The sequence below is a fragment of the Pimephales promelas genome, chromosome 10 (genome assembly GCF_988280905.1).
Source record: "Pimephales promelas chromosome 10, fPimPro1.hap1.1, whole genome shotgun sequence".
In the NCBI taxonomy this organism is placed as follows: domain Eukaryota; kingdom Metazoa; phylum Chordata; class Actinopteri; order Cypriniformes; family Leuciscidae; genus Pimephales; species Pimephales promelas.
Window position 1 is genome coordinate 17,062,235 of NC_142778.1, and position 25,462 is coordinate 17,087,696.

The window sequence follows — 25,462 nt, forward strand, 5'->3', positions numbered from 1 at the left end:
AATAACTTTATATACGGTGCACTTTCAGATATAAATCTTTGCAGGATGTTTTCATTCCCTTAAAGTTATATTCCACACTACATAAACAGTCATTTTCAAAAATCTTTAAGAAGAGTGATCATTCATGTAAAATCAGAGATGAAGAGTATGATGATATGACTTAAATTTGTTTTAAAGTTTTTATTATTATGACTATGGGGAATCTGAATGATAAAAAGGAGGGATTGTTATGGAAATTTTAATCATTAGTGAAGATTACTAGGTAGTCTGAGTCATGTGTTTCTATTGAACCTATTCCATGAGTAAAATATAGATGTCTACGTGGTTGTGGATGAGGTTTCAGGAACATATAGGACAGGACCTCTGGCCTTAGGGAAAGCCAGTTTTGGCCAGTACCAGTTCTTAAGTAGAGACTAAAACAGCAGTATAAGAGCTGTCTCATGTCTCCTTGAAGGCGTCTCACTCACGACACAGTGTAACTGCTGTGTTGCGACTGGTCCTTATTCTTGCAAGAATAATAAACTTCTCTTTCTTTATTAATTTTCTTTATTAATTCAGATAATAAACTTAGAATATACATAAACATAGAACTTCGAATATTTGTTTTTTAAATAAATTGAAAGAAGAGAATTAAAGCTTCATAAAAACATCGCTCATGCCTGTGTGACTGAGTATTTGCTGAGTTAACTTACAGTTCATTTCCAGGCGCGTTTCAGAATGCAGAACTTCCATTATGTTTATTTTTCTTTATTTGGTGAAAAGCACAGCCCTTTGTTTTTATTGTGTGTATGCACACAAAAAATAGACACTTAACAGGACTGAATGATGTGCAACACTTAGGCCATGTCCACAAGGACACGAGTATTTTTATAACCGTGACTTTTAGGGAGAGACCCCTTAATAACCCTTTTCATCCATGGCACTTTGAGGCCGAGGCCTGTAGTACGCATTAGGGTGCTGGCATGGGCTTTTTCCCAGGTGCAACAAGGAGCAGAGGCAAAGATGGTGCCAGTGTACCTGTCGGCAAGCCATCGCCTGGCATTTGTGTTTATTTTTCTCCACTTTTTTCTATCCATAGAAAGAGTTACCACACTTTATATATATATATGATCGCAAATACCTGCTTAGTAGGGGTGGAGCTGAATCCAAATACAGTATTTGGAAAGGTACAAATAACATGTTTTTTTTTAACGAATACTTATCTCTAAAACTTTATATCGAAAAGCTCAGTTTCCTCACGAGAGGTGCATGAGTGACATTCAGGAAGAGGTGACTGACACAGGCTGCTCAGCGCCACACACCAACACAGAGGGCTCGGCTGAGCGAACAAACACTTAACTGCATCACAATTTTTGTTGAATAGATTTTTGTACCTTAAATGGGTTCCGGAGGCAGTTTATAACTTTCGGGAAGTAGAGTTTGATCGGGCAGATTATTCCATGTTCGCATGTCAGAGACGCGCGCGCCATTGGATGTGCACTTGCTGCAGCACAGCCTATGAGTGAGCCTGATGCTGTTCTGTGCAGCTGAATATGTGTTTTACATAAAAGCTTTAGTAAATCGAGGAAAAGGAGTTTTTTTCCTTTTCTGTAAATCGAGGAAAAGGAAGGTTTTAGAAAAATCTTCTTCTTTTTTTTTTACAGAAGCCGTTGGATCACTTTTAGCCCGTTTACTGGTAAACATCTGTTGCATTTATTCACATCTGTTCTGTGAAAACATCTGTTCACTTCATCAGAAGAAACGGCATAGGAGACGGGGGAGGTGAGGCGGTGTCCTGGTGAGATAAAAAAAAAATCCACCTTCTTTGTCAGATGTTCCGAGTTGACAGCAGTGGATGACATCAGTCGCTGTTTACCATCAAGCAGACGCTATTCTTGCAGCAAGGTACTCTTCTCTTCACTATATGTTCCCGGAGCATCCAGAATCAACGTTCTATTGAACATCTATTGCTTGTTCTATTGCTAGTTCCCAGAGATAGAGTAAACTTTTATAACCGTAGAGCGCTGGAGTTTGTTTCAAATCAGAGATTGTCTATCATCAACTCTCCAAATGTATCTACAGCCAACAATTTTAAGGGGAACTATGCAGGAATCCCGTTTTTGTCAAAAAAAAAAGAACAAAAAAAAACAAACAAACAAAAAAAAACTCATATGCCATATGCCAGGAGGCAAATGCCTGTAAACCCGCTTCCTGAGTTACACCTGCTTTTAAAGGGTCACTTCACCCATTTGCATTAAGCTTTGTATCTTTAGAAACACAGTCAAATTTTTGAATGGCCATGGTTTATTCCCTTATTTTCCCCTGAGTTGGGAGAAACACAGCCCGTATGCTGCAGAGAATTTCAACGATGGCAATTTCTCCTGGAGGAAATCTCTGAATCAGACGAGCAGACGGAGGTTTGTGTTGTGATAGTTTCGCCTGACTAAACATCCAGGTCTCATGCAGTAATTCACCAAACAGAAATAAATACAAATGAGGAGTAATTCACTAATGAGTTTGCCAATGTAAAGTTAACAGGGTTTGTTGTTGTGGGAAGAAGGAGGCAGGAACCGGCGAACATTTAAGCATTTTAATAGTAAAATGAACAAATACAGAACCAAAGTATAAGCCAGCAGCCCCTCATTGGCGACTGCTGTAATGTTACACACAACAGAAACAAAACACAACATAAAATCAGGCCTGTTTCTCTCTCGATCTGCCGTCGTCGCTCCCCGTTTTATGCCGTGAGAGACGCAAGACTGGCGCTCCTCACAGGTGTCTGTCATTATCAGTCTCTGCTATAACTCACGCCGCCGTCCCCCACCCTCGATCGTCCTGCTCGCCACAGCCAACTAAACATTTTGTGTAAAATGAATTTCAAACTCCGGTGACAGCTAATGTTAGCCTTGTAGATGGAAGAGTGAATTCTCTGTTTGCGCTAATGCGCTGTTCCCATAGACATGCTGTTCCGGATTAGTGGGTGTGGCTTGCGGAGCTGTGCATTGTGGGACATGAAGTTTTTTCATATATAGGCGCCCCTTGGTCTTTTCTCGGTCAAGAGGGCACCAAATTAAAAAATTCTTTTACATTTCGACTACATATATGATCCACTTTCAATAAAGATTAATGTTGCAATGGGTGAAATGCTCTTTTAAGAGGCAGAGAATTTTCAGCGAAAAATAGAGGCGCGCTTTCACCGGCTTTTTTTGTAAATAACGCAGAATAAATAATTAGGCCCAGTTTACGCTTCCCTTTCCCATCTCTTTATGTAACAATCCCACTTAACCCCTTGACCATCCAATGAATACATATGCATGACAGGAAAAGCACATTTTGCCATTTTCATTTCCTGTGACAAGCAGTCTGTGCTTTTATCTCAGGGCATCCTGTTTGTACATACCTCGCCATGGTTTTGTGCGCACATTGCGCCTGAAGTAAAAGCATTAGTACATCTGGTCCTCAGTGTTCTTTGTAGTCTTTCATACAAATGCCCCCTTCAGTTATTTTCTGTCTTTTCTCGGTCAAGAGGGCACCAAATTCAAAAATTCTTTTACATTTCGACTACATATATGATCCACTTTCAATAAAGATTAATGTTGAAAGGGGTGAAATGCTCCTTTACACTAGCTAATATGAGCTAGCTACGACACTAGCTAATATGATAACAATGTTAATTAATGTAATGAATTAAAGCAGTTAATATTAATATTAATCAATTAATAATTTAAACAGGGTTATGAGAATGTATTTTAACATTAACAAATCTAACAACACCTTTAACATAAATTTAGATAGGGAAATGATAAAATAATGGGAAGGTGACATTGTGTTTTCCAGAGATACCCACTAAGCACCGCCTGCTATTTTAAAGCAACACCCCACACAATCGTCATCATAAATTGAGTAGAATGGGTGATTGGGTCAGAAAGAAAGAGATGTGGATCACTCTAAACATTTGCCTGTATCTGTCTTATAACTGCATTTCTGCAGCATCAATTGTCAGATCAGGTACCTGTCAGCTCCAGGGACGCTTCAAGTTGAATGGAATGTACCAGGATGGAGATGTTATACTTGGAGGCTTGTTTGAAGTTCATTTTTTCACAGTGTTCCCAGAGCTGAGCTTCAGAACAGAGCCAGAACCACCATATTGTGAAAAGTGAGTCTGGGTCCAGAATGACAATGTAGCTATAAAAGAAGAGAAAAGGATAAAAAAAAAAAGGAATAAATTGGAAATATGACTGTTTTTGTCAAATAATGTGTAGACAGCTATGATGCTAACTTGACAAATTTGTTTTTTTTTATTAATATTACTTTATATCTAAAAAAAAGTGTGCATAATAGGAGGGTTCCATGAGATGTATTTGGAATGTATTGATGCTTAATTAAAATTTTAGTTATTAGTTGTTGTTTTTGTTGTTGTTTTGTATCACTTTGTTATAATAAGTTCTCTTGCTTTTTTTTTCTTAGATTTGATATGGAAAGCTTCCAACAGGCACAGACTATGGTTTTTGCTATAAATGAGATCAATAAGAATCCAAACCTGCTGCCTAACATCACTCTTGGTTACCATCTTTATGACAACTGTGTGATGCTAGGAATGGCATTTCGTGCTGCCATATCCCTGGTTAGTGGGACAGAGGATTCCTTCTACAACCTAAATTGCACTGGCCCTCCTCCGGTGATTGGGATTGTGGGGGATCCAGGATCAACTCCATCTATTGCGATTTCAAGTGTCCTGGGGCTGTTTCGAGTACCTATTGTAAGATGGGAATGAAAAAAGTAAAATTGCACTAGATGCATATTTTTGCACTTTTCTGTTCTTTTTTAGAAATATATATCCTGAATCTATTTATTGTAACATTTTATTTCTCATCTGTTTGTGAATGTTTACAGTATCATAACTCAGTTTCTCTGTTTCATGCCTTCGCTCAATCTTTCCTAATTAGGTTAGTCACTATGCCACCTGCTCCTGTCTGAGTGACAGGAAAAAGTACCCCTCTTTCTTCAGAACTATTCCTAGCGATGCCTTCCAGGTGCGGGCTATGGTTCAGATCTTGAGGCATTTTGGATGGACCTGGGTTGGTTTCCTGTACAGTGATGACGACTACGGAATATATGCTTCTATATCCTTCCAGCAGGAAATGCAGCAGTTTGGAAGTTGTGTGGCTTTTTCTGAAATCCTGCCCCATGATAATAACCCCAACGATATTCAACGTATAATGGGAGTGATTCAGGCCTCTACAGCAAGAGTGGTGGTTGTTTTTTCTACTTCATCCTATCTTATGAACTTGATGGATGAGGTGGTGTTGCAAAACCTGACAGGCAGACAGTGGATTGCAAGTGAAGCTTGGGCCACTTCACCTGTGTTTCACAGTCCACGTTTTTTACCCTTCCTAGGGGGAACACTGGGCATCGCCATTAGGCGTGGAGAGATCCAGACACTTAAAGACTTTCTCCTACGTCTCTGTCCCAGCAATGATCCAAGAAACAATTTGTTGAGGATCTTCTGGGAGAACATGTTCAGGTGTAGTTTTGCAACTAGGAGTAAAAAGATAGATGGTGAACAAGTGAAAAAGGTATGTACAGGACAGGAGGATCTAAACACCACGGACACACCATACTCTGATGTTTCAGGGTTGAGGGCAGCGTATAATGTGTATAAAGCAGTTTATGCCCTGGCACATGCGCTTCATGACCTGATGCAGTGTCAAGAGGGTAGAGGACCATTCAGTGGGAACAGATGTGCCAACATAATCAACCTAAAACCCTGGCAGGTAAGACCCTGAGGTATAGTGCAGATTCTCTCCAGGCATATAGAAGAGCTCATGTGGAAAAATGAAATATGCGCTCTATATTAATATTTTTTTCCGATATTTTAATAAATCTGATATTGTTACAATAATATGGGTATTTGTTAGTTACAGAAGATATATTTATGTTATATTATTTGAAAGCAAAAAAAAAAACAGTCAATCAAGCATTTTTATCAGAACTTTACTAATTAAAAGTAAAGTGTGGCAATCATGTATGTATATTTGTTATTTTTAACTCTACAGCTGGTTCACTACCTACAGAAAGTGAACTTCACAACAGGCTTTGGTGATCATGTGTCATTTGATAAGAATGGAGATGCTCTGGCCATCTATGATGTTTTGAACTGGCAGTCAAACTCTGATGGGTCAATAAGAGTCCAAACGGTTGGTGTAGTAAATGAAGGGGAAGCTACAGGGAAGGTGCTCACACTGGATGAGGATGCATTATACTGGAATTTTCAAATGAAAAAAGTATTTTATTTTATTTTTAAATAATAATTACAGCATTTTACATTCATTTTTACATTTCTGGCATACTGTAGAACAATGTAGTTTCCAAATGCCTCATGAAAATACTACAGTATACTGAGCATTCACTCTTCATAAATAACAACATATTTTGTCCCATGACAGCCCCCACATTCTGTGTGCAGTGAGAGCTGCCCGCCAGGGACCAGACAAGCAATGAGGAAAGGTCTTCCTGTCTGCTGTTTTGACTGCCTGCCATGCAGAGATGGAGAGATTTCTAATACAACAGGTGATGAGATTTTTGTTGGTAGATATAATTTAAAAATATTTTCCTCATAACCTTACCCTCTCTAACTTTCTTACGTACAGATGCTATTGAGTGCACAATATGTCCAGATGAGTTTTGGTCCAATTCAGATAAGGATCAGTGTGTCCCTAAAGAAGTTGAGTTTCTGTCCTATGAGGAACCTCTGGGTATCTCTCTGACCACTGCATCTCTGCTTGGCACCTGGTTCTGCGCTCTTGTGATGGTCATCTTTGCACACCATCGAAACACTCCCATAGTACGCGCCAACAATTCAGAGCTCAGCTTCCTGCTGCTTTTGTCACTCAAACTGTGTTTCCTGTGTGTGCTACTGTTCATTGGTCAGCCACAGTTATGGACATGTCAGTTAAGACATGCTGTGTTTGGCATAAGCTTTGTCCTGTGCGTCTCCAGCATCCTGGTCAAGACTATGGTGGTAATAGCTGTGTTCAAGTCATCTCGGCCAGAGGGCAAAGGAGCAATGAAATGGTTTGGAGCAGCTCAACAAAGATGCACAGTTCTGGTCCTAACAGCCCTCCAAGTTGTAATATGTGCAGTCTGGCTATCAACTGCCTCTCCAATACCCCATAAAAACAACCAGTATCTTCGCTCTAAAATAGTATACGAATGTGCTATTGGCTCAGTGGCTGGTTTTTCTCTTCTGTTGGGATACATTGGACTGTTGGCCGCAATAAGCTTTCTGTTAGCCTTCCTGGCGAGAAATCTTCCAGATAATTTTAATGAAGCAAAGTTCATAACTTTCAGTATGTTGATCTTCTGTGCTGTGTGGATTGCATTTATTCCGGCATATGTGAGCTCTCCAGGGAAATACGCAGTGGCTGTGGAGATATTTGCCATTTTAGCTTCCAGTTTTGGTTTACTGGTAGCCATATTTGCACCAAAGTGCTACATCATTATTTTACATCCAGAAAGGAACACTAAAAAAGCCATCATGGGAAGAGAAGCACAAAAGAGATAGTTTTATATTATTCTGATAATTGCGTAAAAAAGTTAAAAATATTGAAATGCCTGCTGTTTTGTAGAATTATAATTACTGTAATGGGGTTTGGTTGTTATGGGAAGAACGGGAACTGGCAAACATTTCAAGACTTTAATAATAAAACAAATCAACAACAAAATGAAAGTATAAGCTAGCAGCCCCTCAAGGATGACTGCTGGTCACACAAAATAGACACAAAACACAACATAAAATCAGGCCTGTTCCTCTCTCGATCTTCACTGTCATTGCTCCCCCTTAATGCTTCCGCTCCTTTGTGAGAGATGTGAGACCGGTGCGTCTCACCGGTTTCGTTTGTTTTCACTCATGCCACTGGCCTCGCGCCGCTCTCTCTCGTCAGATTTTATACATTTAAATCCTTCAATCAATCAATCAATCAACAAAATTTATTTCAGTCCTCACACATAATAATAATAAAAAATAAAATAAAAAACTAACAAAAATAAAACAATATATACATGCATGTTCACATGTTGCTTGTAAAATTGTAACACGCAAGTTTTCAGTTTGAAGTGAATTAATTATTCATTGAGACTTTTATTGAAATACAGTATATTTCCATGTTTATCAAATATACTGTATACACTTGATTTAATAAATGCATGAGGCCAAAAGACTCTTTGCCAATACAGTTTGATCATCAGTCAACAAGGTTCTCACATAATTCATTTAAAGAAATGCTTTAAAAATATTTCAAGACTTTAAGTCATATAGTCATTAAAGTAGTCAAATTAAATTACAGTTTTTCTCAATTGCTAAAACACAATTTCTGAAACCTTGCTCCATTTTCTGAAAACATTAAACACAAAACCTTATCTTCAAGCACTATTTACAAAACCTCTGACTCCTCTTGCAAAATGAAACTTTCACCTCAAAACAGTTTTACCTGTGTTCAAATTCAAACACTGCTCTCAAAACATAAACAAAGTGATCAAAAAGCTATACACCATCAAGCAGTCAGTAAACAATAGACCAAAAAATTTAAAACACATTGTTCAAAACATATAGTTCTCAGGGAGAACTATATGTCAAAACAAATCTCAAAACAAATTTCATATTTTTTTTCATTGTACAGTCTGCAGCAGTGCACTGTACTACAGTATACGGTATTTAAAGGGACACAAATGAAAGGAGTAAACGTGATCAATGTGCTTCTTGTCTTTGGCCTGGGTCAGGCAAAAGCACTTCGTCGACATCACAAGCAATATTGTCCCTTGTCCCCCTCCTCCTCTTCTTCCTCTTCCTTGCTCCCCTCTTCCTCCTCCTACTTCTCCTCTTCCTCCTCCTCTTTCTTGCCCTTCTCTTCCTCTTTCTTCTCTTTCTTGCCCTCCTCCTCTTCCTCTTTCTTGCCCTCCTCCTCCTCTTCCTCCTCCTCTTTCTTGCCCTCCTCATCCTCTTCCTCCTCCTCTTTCTTGCCCTCCTCCTCCTCGTCGACCACCTCGCATACGCCCTCGTCCTCTCACATTGTTTCTTCTATCCATTCTCAGACTTTCTCCTTTCCACCTTAAACAACCTCTCAGTTACAGTTTTTCTCGATTGTTTACACACATTTTCTGGTACTTGAGACACAATGACCACAACATGTAACTCATTGACCAACCCCCTGAACCACAGCACAATTCCTGCTTTACACTCGAATTGCAGTTCCAAAACACACGTTTTTCAAAACACTACACACAATTCTCTGCATTTGGCACAATTTTCATGCAGAAAATCTCTTGTTTTCACGAGGAACACACTGCCATTCAAATATTCACACTGACTCGTCACATGGGCAAACACCCGTCACACAGTTTTACAATTAGCAATCAGAGCTTTAGCATAAAATACCAAAACCAAAGAGAGAATGCAGCATAGATATGTTTTATTTCTTTTTTTTACTGTAACAGCATAAAAAATTCTGTTGTTTTGTATGTAGACCACTGTATGTGCAACTTTGTGTTGGTTGGGGTGTACAAAATGTGGGATCTATCTCCCATTGATTTTGTGGGAAAAATAAAATATATTTGTTACCGTGTATTTGTATGTTCTGGGTATAAAAACAATATTCTCAAATATTTTACAACACACTTATGTATGTAATGTCTGTAGTAAGTGTAACACTGAACAAAAAAGGCCCAAGTCATTATGATGAATGGAGAAGAAGTGTTTTCCATTGATCATAGTGTTTTACATTGAGCACATCAGTGTTTAACTGGTTTATATAAATGTCTATTCATATGATGGTTTGTGTGTGTCATTTGAAAACAAAATACCATTTTGAGAAGAAATAACATTGTTTTGAATGTAAAGTTTCATTTTGCAGGAGAATTGAGGGGTTTTGCCAATTGTGTTTTTAGATGTGTGTAGAGTTCTGAGAATATGAGGCATTCTTTCAGAAAATGTGTGTAAACAATCGAGAAAAACTGTAAGTTTGCTCTCTGAACTGGCTAATATTGGTTGTCACATCATTTGAAACAGGTTGAATCAGTTTTGAGTGGTTGTGTTCAATCAAATGACATTTGTTCTCCATTTGAATTTGATTGTTGCCACTTGTGTTTACCAGTATGGATGATATGTGCATTGGAGTGCAGAATGTGTTTTGAGAATGAGAATGTGTTCAGAGTTTTGCTGAAAAGTCTAAGTGAGATCTGCAAATTGTGTTGTACCATGTGAAATTGTTTGTGGGATTGACAACAGACTCCACAATTAGCTAAATGAGTTCAGGCAATTGAGAACTTTGTTCAGCCAATAGATTTTAGTGTTTTAGCAATTGAGAAAAACTGTAATAAACATTTATGTTAAACCACTGGAGTCGCATGGAGTACTATAATGATGTACTTTTGTCTGGGGCTTGAAATTGGTAGTTACGTAGATTGTCAATGGAGGGACAGGAACCTCTCTGATTTCATTAAAAACATGTTTGTTTGTGTTGTGAACATGAAAAAGTCTCACTTGTTTGGAACGACATGAAGGTGAGTAATTAATGATAGAATTTCCATTTGTGGGTGAACTACGGTGGCCCAGTAGTGCACAACACAACGAAATTCAAAAAGCAAACATAAGTTCACAACACAACGGAAACAAGCCACAACACAACGAAATATCCACAACACAACGAAATAGCCACAACACAACGGAAATGCTCCCGACCACCAGGGGGCAGATGGTCTCCGTAAATGGTTAATTGCTCTCAATCGCCCATCTGTCTATGGTTATCGTTGGTGGACTGGATGCTTTTCACTCGCACAGACACACGACAAGAAGAATGTGAATGTAAGTAAAAGCAAGTAAATATTAACATATATGTTTACTTTTAGCATTGTTAAACACAATATTTGTAGAAGATATTTTAATTACTGTGTACTTGCAAAAAAAGTATAGTCACTATGATTTTGAGTCAACATTTTATTTCAAAAGATTATTTTAGTCTGAATGCCCTAACAGACTGCTTCTTCCCTAAACTAAGGTTAGTAATTCTTTTTGCAGATCACAATGTATTGTCCGTTTTGTGGCGCTACAATGGAAAACTGTCCTGCGTTTTGCAGTGCATGTGGTAAAAACATAACATTTCTGAAAAATAAAGTTCCTGGTGAAAATGAGGCAAGCACGAGTGCAGGTAGGCAACAATATCTGCTTGGTGAACTGTCGAGTGAAATTTGAGAGAACTTTATATGACAATGTGTTTGAAGCAGGGAAATCAGACAGAACCCAGACAGCAAACTGACATTGAATCAGCGTGGAAATGACGTCTCTCATGACATTGAAACAACGTTGATTTTGCTCATCGAATTAACGTTGAACCAACGTCAGACGCGGCATTCTTCAAAGGTAAATGAAAATCGAAAATTGGTTTGCTTTCATAACGTTGAAACAACGCGTTGATTTCAAGTTGATTGGTTCGACGTTAATTCGATGACCAAAACAATGTCAGATCAACGTTGTTTCGATGTCATATTTCCACGTTGATTCAATGTCAGTTTGCTATCTGGGAAGCACAGTGGATTCCTTCATGAAGTTCAGGGCTTTGGAGGAGAAGGAGAGGAAAACCTTCTTTACTAAGAAAAGTCAGGAATCTAAGAAGGATTAAAAAACAGTGAAGGTATCTTTATATGCCACAATAGGGATCAAGACTATTTCAACTTCCATTTCATAATTACTTTAAAGGATATAGAATCATGATACCTGTTTCCCATGGATTTCAGCCCAGTTGTGGAATTGAGAAAAGATGTCACTATTTTGAAAAAAGATTAACTATTTTCAAAAACATGATTATCTTTTAATCTATCAGTTTTATGTTTCATGACAAAATAGTTTTTATAAATATTTTATAAAATTGTCACATGCCCCAAGTTAAAGGTAATTTTAAATTTCAGTTTGTAACACCTAACATTTTTATTTAGTCTTTTCATGTGTAGATTTATGTTGGAGTTATGTGGAGACATGGTGGTGTTTTAAAGCCTATCAGAGGGAATACCCTGCCTCTTGATGTTCAACCTATTTGGTCATCTGAGCAACTTTTAATTGCTGCTGAAAAGAAAGTAAGAGATTTTAATCAGGATATGGAAGAGGGGCCCCTATGTATTGCTGTACCCAGATGGTTCAGAGGTGAAGAACATTCCAGGAACAAACACCCCTTTCAAACTACACCTGTACAAAGAGGCAATTGGAAAGGCTTATCAAAGAATAACTCTGTTTATAGACGAATCCGACGAGCGTTCTGTGTAGGCTGCCATCTTGTGGCGACGCCATTACTGAGCTGTTACACAGGCATAGACATGTGCACCGGTATGTAAACAAACCTCGGTGATAACGCGAATTCACCCTCGATGACAGCTACAGCCAGGCAGAATGACTTGTTGGTTTGATCTGTGACTGCAGTGGCCTCCAGTCACAGATGAAGGTACAAACGATCTTACAGATTAACGTTATTTATGAAAATAGCTTGGCAAGCTAGCTAGGCTAACGTTTGCTAACGAGGAAACTATAAAAAGATCTGTCCATTTGGCAACAATAAATAAATAAATGAATGAAATCAAATAAACAAATTCATGTTTTTCATTTGTGTCCATTATTTATCTCATTTTCACACTGCAACAGGCAAGGGTAAGGTAACGTTACAACTAGAAAGTATACATAATATCGACCAATTAGTGTTTTTAAACCATGGGAAGAGGTCAATATAACAGCAGGAAAACAATTATGTCACATAACGTTACATTTAGCTCAGGAAAGCCATTTAATGACCATAGCATGTTAATTGAATAGAACAAATAGCAAGAGAGGAGATTTTGCTGATCACTATATCACATATTTATTATATTTTTTTTACTTATGTCATTAAATAATTGTTATTATACGCGAATGTCCACGTCTTGTACTCGCCCAGGAAATCTGTAAACCGTACGGCACCAGACAGGGGCAGTCGACCCGGGGTATTCACAGTCTTTTCTCTTCAAAATTGAAATTTTACTGCCACCATTGAAACAATTTATACCGGAAACTGTTTACCCACTCGACATTATACAAGGGGTAACGTTGTAACATTAGTGACAGTCGTAAATCGCGGGCTGTTTATTCCAGTGGACAGGAACACATCTTACTTGGCAAAATCACGGTCACCAGGAGGCAATGGCGCAACGCTACCCAGCAACAGCTCAGTAATGGCGCCCCGCTTGCTTCCGGTAGTTTCGCCGGATTCGTCTATATGCACATTTCAAGACTTTTTAGCTAATGTTAAGCATATTTAATTTAAAGAAAATCTTACAAAGACATATACAACACTATTTACACTAATGGGTTTAAATCAAAGTGAATTTATTACTTTCATTGTTGTTTGAAGACTGCTCTGGGGATTCTTCTAGTGAAGACAGTGAAGTGCAAGTAAAGTCTACCTCTCTCACAGTCCATATTATGAGAGTGACACTTTGGTGGGTGCATTTAACTGCATGTCTCCTTAAATAAATATAACATTTAATTGTAACTCTTTGTAACAAGTGGCTTGTTTGTTTCTTTACAGATATGGGATTTTCCAGATGAAGCATGCACACCAAATGCAGGAAGCACATCAAATGCAGGAAGCACATCAAACAGGTATTAGCATAGTTAACAGGACATTTAGTGGTTAGGAGTGGAGTTGTTCAAATTAATTCACAGTAGTTGTTTTTCAGACCCCCTGATCTCTCTCTGCCTTTTTTGGACCAAGTTCATAATTGTTCATACCTTGCAAAGTTACTTTGTTACAACGAATGAAAAAAATGATTCAGTCTTTATAATGGTAAGTTATAATGTTATTTTAATAATTGTTATATTTCTGACAAATCTAGGAAGCACAAGAACACACACATGGCCAACAAAAGTGCTACAGGTAAGCCACTTGTATTATCTCAAAAAGAGTTTAAAAAAAATAAATGATTTGCTTTAATGTAAATTCTTGTTAATCTGTCTTTTTACAGCAATTACACGCGTCTCTATGCCCCAATAATAATCGACAGTGACTCGGAAGCATCTGATGAGAGCAGACAAGATGTTCAAGAAGAAAGGTACTTAAAGGGTTAGTTCACCCAAAAATGAAAATTCTGTTAGTATTTACTCACCCTCATGTTGTTCCAAACCTCTGTTTATTTGTTCTGCTGAACACAAAGGAAGATATTTGGAAGAATCTTTTAATCAAACAGATCTCGTTCCCCATTGACTACCAGTATGTATTTTTCCTAGTGTGGAAGTCAATGGGGATTGAGATCTGTTTGATTAAAACATTCTTCCAAATATCTTCCTTTGTGTTCAGCAGAACAAATAAACACAGAGGTTTGGAACAACATGAGGGTGAGTAAATACTGACAGAATTTTCATTTTTGGGTGAACTATCCCTTTAATTTATTAAGTATTCCATCTCAATGTCATGTTTCTAAATTTATTGACTAATTGTTTTATTTTATTATCATTTTACTTAACTATCAAAAACTCTATTTATTACAGAACGGATGTATTAACTTCTGCAGACATTGTGTCAGATCTCGCATTGAAGATAATAAAAACATGTTGCAGCAGATTCAACATAAATAGAGCCAATGTTTGGGATGGAGCAGTTCGTGGATTCAGACGTGCATCATACAACCCATTACACGACATGCTTGTTAAATTCACGGATGACGAAGGCACAACTGAAGATGCAGTGGACACAGGTGGTCCCAAACGTGAGTTTCTAATCCTCCTAATGGACTGTTTAAGGACACGAAGAATCTTTGATGGTCCAGAAAATAGGAGATTTCTCACCTTCAACAGTGCAGGTAAATTGTTTACTACTTTTCATCTGCCCTATTCATAATTGTCTTGTTTTATACTAACTGGACAAAACAATTTACTATAGCTGCCAGAGAAGATGAATACTTCCTTGCGGGGCAGATGATTGCGGTTTCTATTGTTCACGGTGGTCCAGGTCCTCGCTTCCTCTCAGATATGCTATACGATCACCTCACTGGAAGGACGGCCATTAATGGAACAGTTGAAGATATAACAGATGAGATCATGAAAGGGTTAGTTCGCCCATTTAAGACATGAAGTTGTATGCATCCTTACCAGCACTATAGTGCATACACACTGACCCACTCTGTTGTGACCCCCCTGGTCAGAGTTCTGACCGCTGGAAGTTTTTCAATGAAGTACTCCCACAAAACTGTGCGTTTTTACGTGAAAAAATGATTTGCGTTTCAAAGCTTGATTAATTTATCACACAAAAAACACGCCGGGCAAAATTCATACCTCAGTTTTAATGCGGCACTATTTTCTATCCATTTCTATCAATCCGCGCCGCCGCAACGTCAACAGTAAGAAGATTGGTCCTCCAAATAAGGAAATAAAGTGAAAATTCCACATGCATAAGTTTCCAATTAGCTTATAGTATTTATGCTTGAAATAAACCATTAACTGTACTTTAAGCATGCAGACTTGATGTTAACTTGCATGTTAACTTGCATGTGAAAATTATTTAAATAGATAGAGTAAACACAAGTACAAGCCAAGTACACTTAAACTTTCAGTATTCAGAAAGAATTACTTTTCTTTAGTATATCTTGATCAAATGATTAAGTACTTAGACTTTTCTGTATACTTGTCAGTATAAGCCAAGTATACTTAAGTATAATTTTGTTAAGTATGTGAAAAGTATATTGAAAGTAGACTGAAAGCACACTCTCTAGTACTAGTACTTATTCATTACTTTAGACACTAGTTATTAAATAGACTCTAGTAATTATTCATTACTTATTCAATAGACACTATAGTACTTATTCAATAGATACTAGTACTTATTCCTTAGACACTTATTCAATAGACTAGTACTTATTCAATAGATATTAGTACTTATTCAGTAGATACTAGTAATGTTACTTATTCAAAAGATAGGACTTATTTCTTAAATACTATCATATTTAGATACTAGTACTTATTTTTTTATGATTATCTATTTATTTCAAGGTTTTTTAACATGGTCCACAAGTGCGACCACATTTAACTATGTACAAAACCAGGGTTTGCTTGTACTAAAAACAAATAAAATACACATAAACATGTATATTAATAAGTTAGGGGGTGGAATAGCAATACCAGCACAGCTCCAGGATTACCACTGCTCCTCCTTGAAAACGCTCAGAAGTAATCAGTGTGACCTATTGAATTATGATATGAGATAGCTTTGTAACAAATTCAGTCCAGACCTTAAGTGTTTTTGGTTTGGCTTTGTTAATTCTCGCTGTAGTAATTTCTAATAGTGCAATGTAAAACTAGTACTTATTAACTTGCTACTAGTACTTATTCAATACTAGTACCTTTATATTAGATACTAGTAACTTATTCCAAATGTTACTAGCAAGATTATTTATTTTACATTTTTAATTGAATTGTGTTCTGACTAGTAAGTTAGCTAAAGAATAAGCATAGTTGCTAATGAATAAGTACTAACTTAGTGGAATAGTATCTAAAAATATTAAAATACTAACTTAGCCGGTTTAAATTAGTAAATGTTAAAACTGCTTGCCATAGAAAGTCCGGTTGAGGCTGATTGGCGCCAACTAAGCTAACTTAAGTAACGTTAGTTGATTAGCTAGCACGTCCATTTAGAGGAAAACACATTTGATTGATGAATTGACTGGACCAACTGCGACTAATGAAAAAAAAACTTCATGATAACATTTCGGGAATCACTCTCTATATTATTACCCATATTAAAACATACTTACAACAAGCTCTTGATTGTCAAGTGCGAGACAGCGACACTATACGAAGACAGCCTTCAGGCAGTTAAGGTGCGGACTGCGGAAAGCCGGAGACTGATGCGCAGACCGGACTGCAGTCACATATCAGTCCGCCACAGAACTAGAAACTTTGTATTCCGAGCAAGTTTGATCAATAAAAAAATCTCAGTCTCATGTTATTAAAGTTTTTTTAAAAAAAAATCTAAATAATGTATGTTAGGATGTACCAACGGCCAGAGGTATAAATGAAGTGACAAGGGCAGAAAAACACAGTCCAGTGTGGTTTTAATTCCAAAAGGTGCAAAAAGATAAATCAATACCCATCAGGAATAGGCAAATCTTCAGAAAAACAAATCAAAAATCATAATACGAAAGAAAATAAATCAAAATTGATTTACATAAACGAATGTCAGTTGGTAGTGATGTGACATTTGAAGCGAGGCGTCGGAGCTTGTGTCGAGCAAAAAGGGGCGTGCCAGATGAAGCCGCGATTCGAGGCTTGTGTTGTTAACGTGAAAATCACGTGACTGATGACAAACGAGGCCTCGGTTTGTGTGAAAACGTCATCGGTTCGGTCTGAGTGTCGTTTGTTCGAATCTCGCGCCACCTTGTGGGTGTTGTCAGGAGTAATTGAATCAGTTGAAGTAGCGTCAGGGAGTCAGAGTTAGAGAGGATGTTTCATCGTCGTTATTGTGCAATATATGTGTAAGGGCTGTATATTATTACATTATTAGGTTAGATTAGTTATAGTTTATTGTTAGTATTAATTATAGCTATATTATAGTATTGTTATATTAATTAGATAAGATTTTGATTGCTTTGGATTTGGACTGGTTTTTGATTTAGATTGCCCTTTTGGAATTGTTTGATTTTTGTGACCTAATCCTTTTTTCTTGTAATGGAGCCAGCAAGAAAGAGCTTATTATTATTTTACTGTCTTGATATAGCTAATAATCCTCACTATATGGCTGTATAATATTTAATGTCTAAGCCTGAACACACTTGAAAAAATTCTGTTCCTCAATAAAAATAATTTCTAATCCTTCCTTCGGTCCTCTACGTCCCCAGTCCCATAAGCACAACACAGCACAAAAATAGTAACAGTTCAATACACAAAATCACCAGAAACAATTCTTAACCTTTACCACACCACACTTTTTTCTGTTGCACTTTACTTTATTACACTCCCTCCACCATAAGCACTGCACTCAACAGTGTAACTTTTATTGTTCATACTGTCACTATCCAAATCATTTATGAATAATTAATTAACTCTGTGTGTGTGTGTGTGTGAGAGAGAGAGAGAGAGAGAGAGAGAGAGAGAGAGAGTTGTCTCTGTAGAAGTAAGTTCAGACAGAATATACATATTTTATTTTATTCCCAGGCAATGGACAAATGTCTGCTCAGGTATTTGTATTATTGCAAATGAAAGGTTACAGACATTAACAGTGAGAAGAAAAAAAATAAAATAAAACAGGACAGGGGACATCATAAGTCTGCTCAGGTCATCGCTTCAGAATTAAATAATTTGTTTGCTATTTCTTTGCACAGTAGCTAGGTGTCCCTAGTGAGCAATACTGAATGAAGCTTCGAGTAATGAATCTTTGAGTGAAGCAATGGGCTGCGAGGTCTCAGTGGTTCAGGAAGCCTCATTTTGCCATCACTATCAGTTGGCTATGCCAATATACAGGCCCACAACTACAAACAAGCTTTTACCTCTCCACACCTCTCTCTTCCCCTAAAATGGCTGCCTGTTTTATAGGCCTAAGCTCCTCCTATTTTTGGGAAATGCCATTTTAGGGAGAAACCTCTAAATTACAAAGAGGTGACAAGACATAAACAAACAAACTGTCATTATATTTCAACTCTGAATCATACATCATTTATATCCAGTACAATTTAAAGGGCTCAAACCAATAAAGACAATACATATAGGAAGAAAACTTACATACAGGGTTCCCTCCCTCCCCCATGAGGTCAGAATCAGATGGAGTAATCTTCCATGAGCACATGCTAGTTTAAAAATGGCTACTTCCTTGTGTACTGGTTTGGCAAATGAGGGTTGTACTGGAAGGTATGTGTAGCTGTTTGAAATGCATGTTAACTGTGTAGCTGAATGAAATTAAATAATACCTTGTTGTATAAAGTGTTTTGGTGTTCTTTTCTGTGAAAATGTTTAATCGTCATGTGCTACTAATCATTAAACATTTAAAACACCTAAACTAAAAACTTGATGCACCTGATGGGATGTTACAACACAAAACAAAACGGCTACCAACATACAATCACAAAAAGAATTGTGTATTTTGCCAGTATTTAGTTTGCGTGTATGTGTAATGCTGAAACAGTTTGTTGAGTGCGCATACCCAGTCTCAATCCTTTCAAAATAAAAGTCTTGAGTCACAGTCAGTCTGTGACGATGTATTTTTGACCGTCCCTATTATTTATTAACACTAAGGTAGAACTGTGTTTCTACAGGGGAGGTATATCACAAACTACTTGAAACTGGAAAGAGTAACCAATAACCGCCTTTTTCACCAGAAAAAAAAGAGAAAAAAGAATAATATTATCCGAAAAATATCCATATTACTTTTTAATATAATTTTACTAAACAGTATACACATTATAAATAAATAAATAAATAACAACAAAATAAGCTATAAAAAATTGGACAAATAGATATGGGTGAAATTGTTAACAGATTTGCTGAGGTCAAGTTGGTCAGCATAGAACATGATCTTTTGGAACCATGCCTTCAAAGGTCCATTTATGAAATACCCATCACCCTCAAACAGACGGAAAGAAAGACAATTAATCATTTTTTTTCTACTATATAAATATAATTTTATATAAAACTTTCGAATATTCCATATAGACTGGAAGAAGTGTCACTGTCTGCTTTTGTCCCCTTAGAAAAACGGGTTCATTGGGGTTCTATATATGAAGCGTAGGGTTCTTTAGGCTACTCAACTCCAAATAACCTTTTATGCTAAAAAGGTTCTATAATGACAAGAAAGAAACCTTTTGGCACAAAGGTTCTTTATAGGCTATTATTCATTCATATATTACATTAATTTTTGTTTATTAAACTGTTGTAGTAACTTAACATCACATTTTAATCATGCTGATTTTTGGAGGAGAAAAACTGAAACGGCACTCTTCGTGTGATATTGATTAACTACATAAAATGATATAAATTTATACATTTTCTAACCCCCATATCTTGAACTTTGTGATCATTCACATGCATTCATAAATACATTTTAGGGTCTTGATGTTTGTCAATAATATTAAATATTTAATCTGTAAAGGACAAAACAAATGATTATGAATTAACGCAAAAGGTTCCATAAAACCTTTTTCCTGGTTACAAAGAACCCTAAAGGGTTCTGTATAGAACCTTTTAAGGTTTTATATAGAAACTTTTTTTCTAAGAGTGATAGCAACCTTTTTCATCTCTTTGTTGCTCGTTCTTCATCTAAATAAAAAAAACAAAAATAAATTTATAGTCTTGTTTTGGGAGGAGTCTGTCAATTGATCCATTTAATTGAGTCTCAACTGATCATTCAGGCTACCAACAAAATTAGAGAATTTAAGTTCATTCATAGGTTTGTGCTCTCTCAAAAGACGTTTTTGTGGCATAAACATATTTTCTGTCATTTATTGACAAAATGTGAATGTTAACGGACGTTTAGATTATGGCCAGATTGGACGTCTTTATTCACGTCATTTATGGACTGTTTCTGGATGTCACCGGACGTCCAGATTTTATCCAGTATAAACGTCTTTTATCAACTAGATCTGGCTGTCGGTGGACGTTTAGATTATGGCCAGATTGGACGTCTTTATTCACGTCATTTATGAACTGTTTCTGGATGTCACTGGACGTGACAGATTATAGCCAGTATGAACATCTTTTCTCAACTAGATCTGGCTGTCAGTGGACGTTTAGATTATGGCCAGATTGGACATAATTTCTCATTGTCATTAATCAACTAATGCTGGCTGTAAATGGATGTTCAGATCATGGCCTGGATGGACGGACGTGATATCAACCTGTTTTATATGTCCACAGACGTCGCTTGCTCAGTGGGAAGCATCCTTACAAAAGAGAGTGGTTGAGGCAGACTTGGGCCGTTGGTCCAGTTCACTTTGAGGGTTGTGCTGGGCCTGTATACCTGATATTGCACTGGCACAGATGTGAAAGGCCTTGTCTGAGATGAAGGTGGCCCCACAAATGGTGGTTGGTAGTTGGTACTGACTTGCTCGCTCTGCCTCTTAAGCATCATACAACATATTCATGATATTTCTCCTTAGTCTTAGCTGCAGTGCATTATCTTTCACATTTCTCAGCTCATTTGCTACTTGCTGGTCAAACATCTCCAGACAGTAATTTGTGGCAGATAGTGTTGAATGCACCTGTTTTAACAATGTGAGTTTTGCCATCTCAATATTACTGTCTGATGACTTTGCCTTAATTGGTTCTGCCCAACCAAGGCCTTTTAGCAGTGTCACCACGCACAGACTCTAAGGTTTCCCCTTCCAATGCTGGGCTGCTTGGAGGCTGGCTGCAAGAAGCAGAAGATGATATTTCAGATCATAGGCCATTACTACCTCCTTTGCATGCAATATAAAATCAGAGGATGACAGTGCAGAGTGCAATTTAAGGCAAGGGATGTAGCCTAGTACAAGACAAGACAACTTATGTTTGCAGACATTTTATATCCCTTACTCTCAGAGTTGATTCGGAGGGTCTGTGTGTCACATGGGCCTTTAAAAAGTCCAGATGACTGAGGATCCAGTTTTGCTTGGAGGTAAGGGGTTTCTGTCCACTGCCACTAGGTTTAGGGTTTATAAGTTTGCCATATTGGGTTCTTAGCGATGCTATTCTTGTTTTCACCTAATTCACTCCAAAAAAAAAAACAACAACAACAATTACAACAACATTTACCTCTTCGTTATTACTGCATCCTCCTATTATAACATTTCTATCATCCCACTCTCACTCACACTCACGAAATTAAATGTTTTAACTAATCACATTGTAATGCATATAATGTTTTTATTTATTAGAATTAAGAGCAAATAAACACAATTGGAGACTATTACTAACAATAGGACAAATACAATAGAAGAAAGATACAAATGACACTGTATAGCCTATTTTATCTCTCTCTCTCTCTCTCCCATGTTAATGGGACAAGAAGTCATCTAAACAAAAATACATTAACCTCTTCCACTCTAAGGAATATTTTGGAATTCCGCCTTAATTTAACACACCCAAGTTTAAATATTCACCCTAGACACACACAGTGTAGGAAATTTAAAAAGCTAGTGTCATTGTACAGAAAACCTTTCAAATTTACTAAATCAGAATAAATAGCATTGTAGGAAGTCGTAACAATTGGGGGCTCATCCACATGACATAGTTGAAAGCTTTGTTAATGGAGGAAACAGCTTGGTGAGTTGAAATTTACTCTCTCCTCTTTTTGTTTGTTATGTCTTCGTAATAGGGGAGGGGAAAGAGACCTCTTGGGGTAGGAGAAATGGAATTCAATTTGACAGCCTTCACTCTTTCTCCTATCACAGAAGTTTTTGAATGATGCAGAAAAAAAAGACCTGTTAGTGATCTGTCATGAGTGATGCTGGCAGAAGAAGGCAGTCAAGGCAAAAGTACAAATTCAAATAGTTAATACCATCCACATCGCATGAACACTGGATAAACATAAACATTGACCAACACGGACTGAACAAACAGATATGTTCAGTCCATGTTGGTCAATGTTTATGTTTATAGCGCCCCAGCGCGGTCACGCTTTATTAAACTGCTGCCGTCTGGTGCCACGGACTCGCCATATTCCCTTTAGAGGCTTATTAGCTTTAAGGCCACAGTGACACCGTGTGTTGTGTGACCAAACGAAATGCAAGAGCTGTGCGGGCAATATCATATTTTAAGTCGTGTATATCACCCTAACTATATGTAGGGTAAGCTATATAGGGTTAACACACATAGCACTTATGAACAGAAACTTCACTTCAACGGGTCTAATAGCAGATACTTGGACATGAAAGCGTGTGAAAGTATCCACTATTAATAACAATGTAAATGCGGTGACGAAACGAAACAAACAACCAACCCAATGAATCTCTTTAATAACAACAATACAAATTCGTGTTTTTTCCTGCGGGACGAGAGAAGACACAAAATCAATGCATCTCTATTATTGTGCGGGAATAAATTCTCAGAGTTTTGCGGGTGTGGGCGGGAGTGGACATGCATATTGCAGGTGTGGGCGGGAGTTTAACACACGTTGTGGGAGCGGGCGGTAATGGTCAGAAATTCGGTGGGCAGGAGTGGGATGAAGAAAACAGCAGGGCTCTACAGAGGGCTCTAGTTCAGTCCTCAGCACCCATCCATTTATTAAAGTTTAGCAGGGTTGGAAATATAACTGTTTTTGATTGCATATATTCAACATTGCCATTTTTAATAAAAACAATACCATTCCATAAAAATAACTATCCATTTTGATGGATCCATGGTAATATTTCTTTTTTCTTTCCATGTAAATTTATTTTCCCCCAGACATTGTTTGATTTTGTGGGGCAAAAAAGACTCATCCACTGAACATTTTAGCATAAGAGAAGCCACATCAGGCATTACAATTCACAGTAATGCCCTGTCAGGATCAATCGAGGACCATAACATAATGGGTTTCTCAACTCTCTATGTTTTATGGACTCCCGCAGTTGAGGAAGAGGTAACGTGTTTGTTTGTTTGTTTTTTTTGCAGTGTCTTTATCATTGATTGAATAAATGTTGCATGCTGCCTGTTTAAAGTGGTCCTATTAAGCCCTTTTACAAAGTCTTGATTTTGGGGTGTACTGCAATAGGTTTTCATGAGGTGTGGGAATCTTTAGCCTCCCCACGATCAAATTCTGGGAGTCACGATCCAATTGGCCTTATGCACAGCTGCACTTCTTCCTGAACTTAAGCCAGCTCCTCACCTTGTTTCCTGTCTGCCATTAATGGTCAAATTGATTGATTCAGGTGTGCCGGACCTCAGTAGTCATGGCAACAATAATCAGACACACCTGAATTAATCAAGTTTGGCCAATAGCAGGCAGGAAACAAGGAGCTGGCTTAAGTTCAGTAAGAAGTGCAGCTGTGCATAAAGTCAATTCCAAATTGATTCTGTATCTACTTTTTCTCACTGCTTTTACACTACCGCCGGCAAAATTCGCACTCGCCGCCGTGTCAACGCCGCCGTAAAAACATTTGTGGATGCTCTGACGTAGATTGAATGCTTGGTCTTTTTTAAACTTCATTTGAAGAGGCCGCAAAAAAAACAAGCATGTTGATCGTTATTTTGGCAGACTGACCAAGTAGGGTATAAGTTAACTTCATGGAATCTTTTAAATGTGAAAGTAAGAAAAAAATGCAGGAATTTCGATGGAAAGAGCGATCAATGGAAAGAACTTAACAATTATAGTGACATGTTTGCTAACTAAATAATACAAATTAAAAGCCATTTTTGTGGTGTCTTTTTTGTTCATGGTTTAGTGTTAATCTAATTTGTGTTCCTGCTGAAAAACAAGTGTTCTAGCATGAAAATGTTGCCTATAGTGTTGCGCACCTTATCAAATTCAGATGATCAACCTCGTCTATTTTGCTTGGGAATTAATGTGGTCGGAACGAAAGTTACTTGACTGTGTCCTCTGGAATCCTTTTAAGAGAAGCACTTCTAAATTCAGTTGCTGCTGAACCACGTCATAACTCATTATCATAAATTTGACTTGACTTCAACTCTTCTCGCCAGAGCTCGCCGCCGGCTGACATTTAAAGTTAATGACATGACCTGCATACACATCCTTGAATATTCTGTGAGGCTAAAGTACTTAATATTGAGAATGAAACAGCCTGTATTATACATTTCTTATAATACGATCATCTAAATGTCAACTTGACTCATGCATAAACCGATCATAAACTGAACAATTAGATTTTAAATGGGTAAATCTTCTCTGAGCAGCACAGCAAAAATAGACTGTGTTAAATGGCCCCTCAACTGTATTGATGCCATTTCTTTGTGCATTCTAAACCAGCCTTTACCTTCTATTACCCATCACCAGGTACCATCGGAGTTGCAGATGGCCTACACTATTGCACCTCCACGCACGTCTGCCCCTTCACCTCCACGCATGTCTGCCCTTTCACCTTCACATTCTCTCTCACCTCTATGCCTGTCAATTCCTTCGCCTACCCATAAACACCTGCATGCACAGTGGTCTCCTGGACCTTCACCTCCTGGATCTCCTGGCATCTCGGGTTCTCACTGGTCTCCTACACCTCCAAACTGGTCCCCTTTATCTGTTTCCTCTGAAGAAACTGATCCTGATTCTGTGTATGTTTCATGACATTGCCATTTGTAGTATTGCTACAACCTTTGTAGTATTGCTACAACATCTTGTCATTGTTGATGTTTTTTCCTTTTTCTTTTCTTTACAGTGATAATCTGCAGGCCATTTTAACGAAGCTGGTTAGCAAAGTGGATTCTAATAGATGTCCCACCAGCAATCAAATAAACGTGTGCAGAGAAAATATTTTAAATGGAAGCATGCAAGTGTCACCGGGGAGGCCGGACGCCGGATGA

The 25,462-nt window shown here is 37.6% G+C and overlaps 1 protein-coding gene and 1 pseudogene across 1 annotated transcript; both read left to right on the forward strand.

Moving 5' to 3' along the window:
• The first annotated feature begins 3,914 nt into the window (after positions 1–3,914).
• Positions 3,915–7,543, forward strand: LOC120486009 (extracellular calcium-sensing receptor). The gene is made up of 6 exons (XM_039681845.2): positions 3,915–4,135; positions 4,447–4,738; positions 4,926–5,753; positions 6,036–6,263; positions 6,426–6,549; positions 6,630–7,543. The coding sequence occupies exons 1-6, from the start codon at positions 3,915–3,917 to the stop codon at positions 7,541–7,543; spliced, it is 2,607 nt and encodes an 868-aa protein (XP_039537779.2).
• Positions 7,544–11,056: 3,513 nt separating this feature from the next.
• Positions 11,057–25,462, forward strand: LOC148977376 (uncharacterized; annotated as a pseudogene).

Excerpts from the sequence above, each read along its gene's own strand:
- LOC120486009 (XM_039681845.2), top strand. The coding sequence starts at position 3,915 with ATGTGGATCACTCTAAACATTTGCCTGTATCTGTCTTATAACTGCATT. Across the intron at positions 4,136-4,446 it reads GAACCACCATATTGTGAAAA|ATTTGATATGGAAAGCTTCC; the intron begins GTGAGTCTGGGT and ends TTTTTTTCTTAG. Across the intron at positions 6,550-6,629 it reads AGAGATTTCTAATACAACAG|ATGCTATTGAGTGCACAATA; the intron begins GTGATGAGATTT and ends TCTTACGTACAG.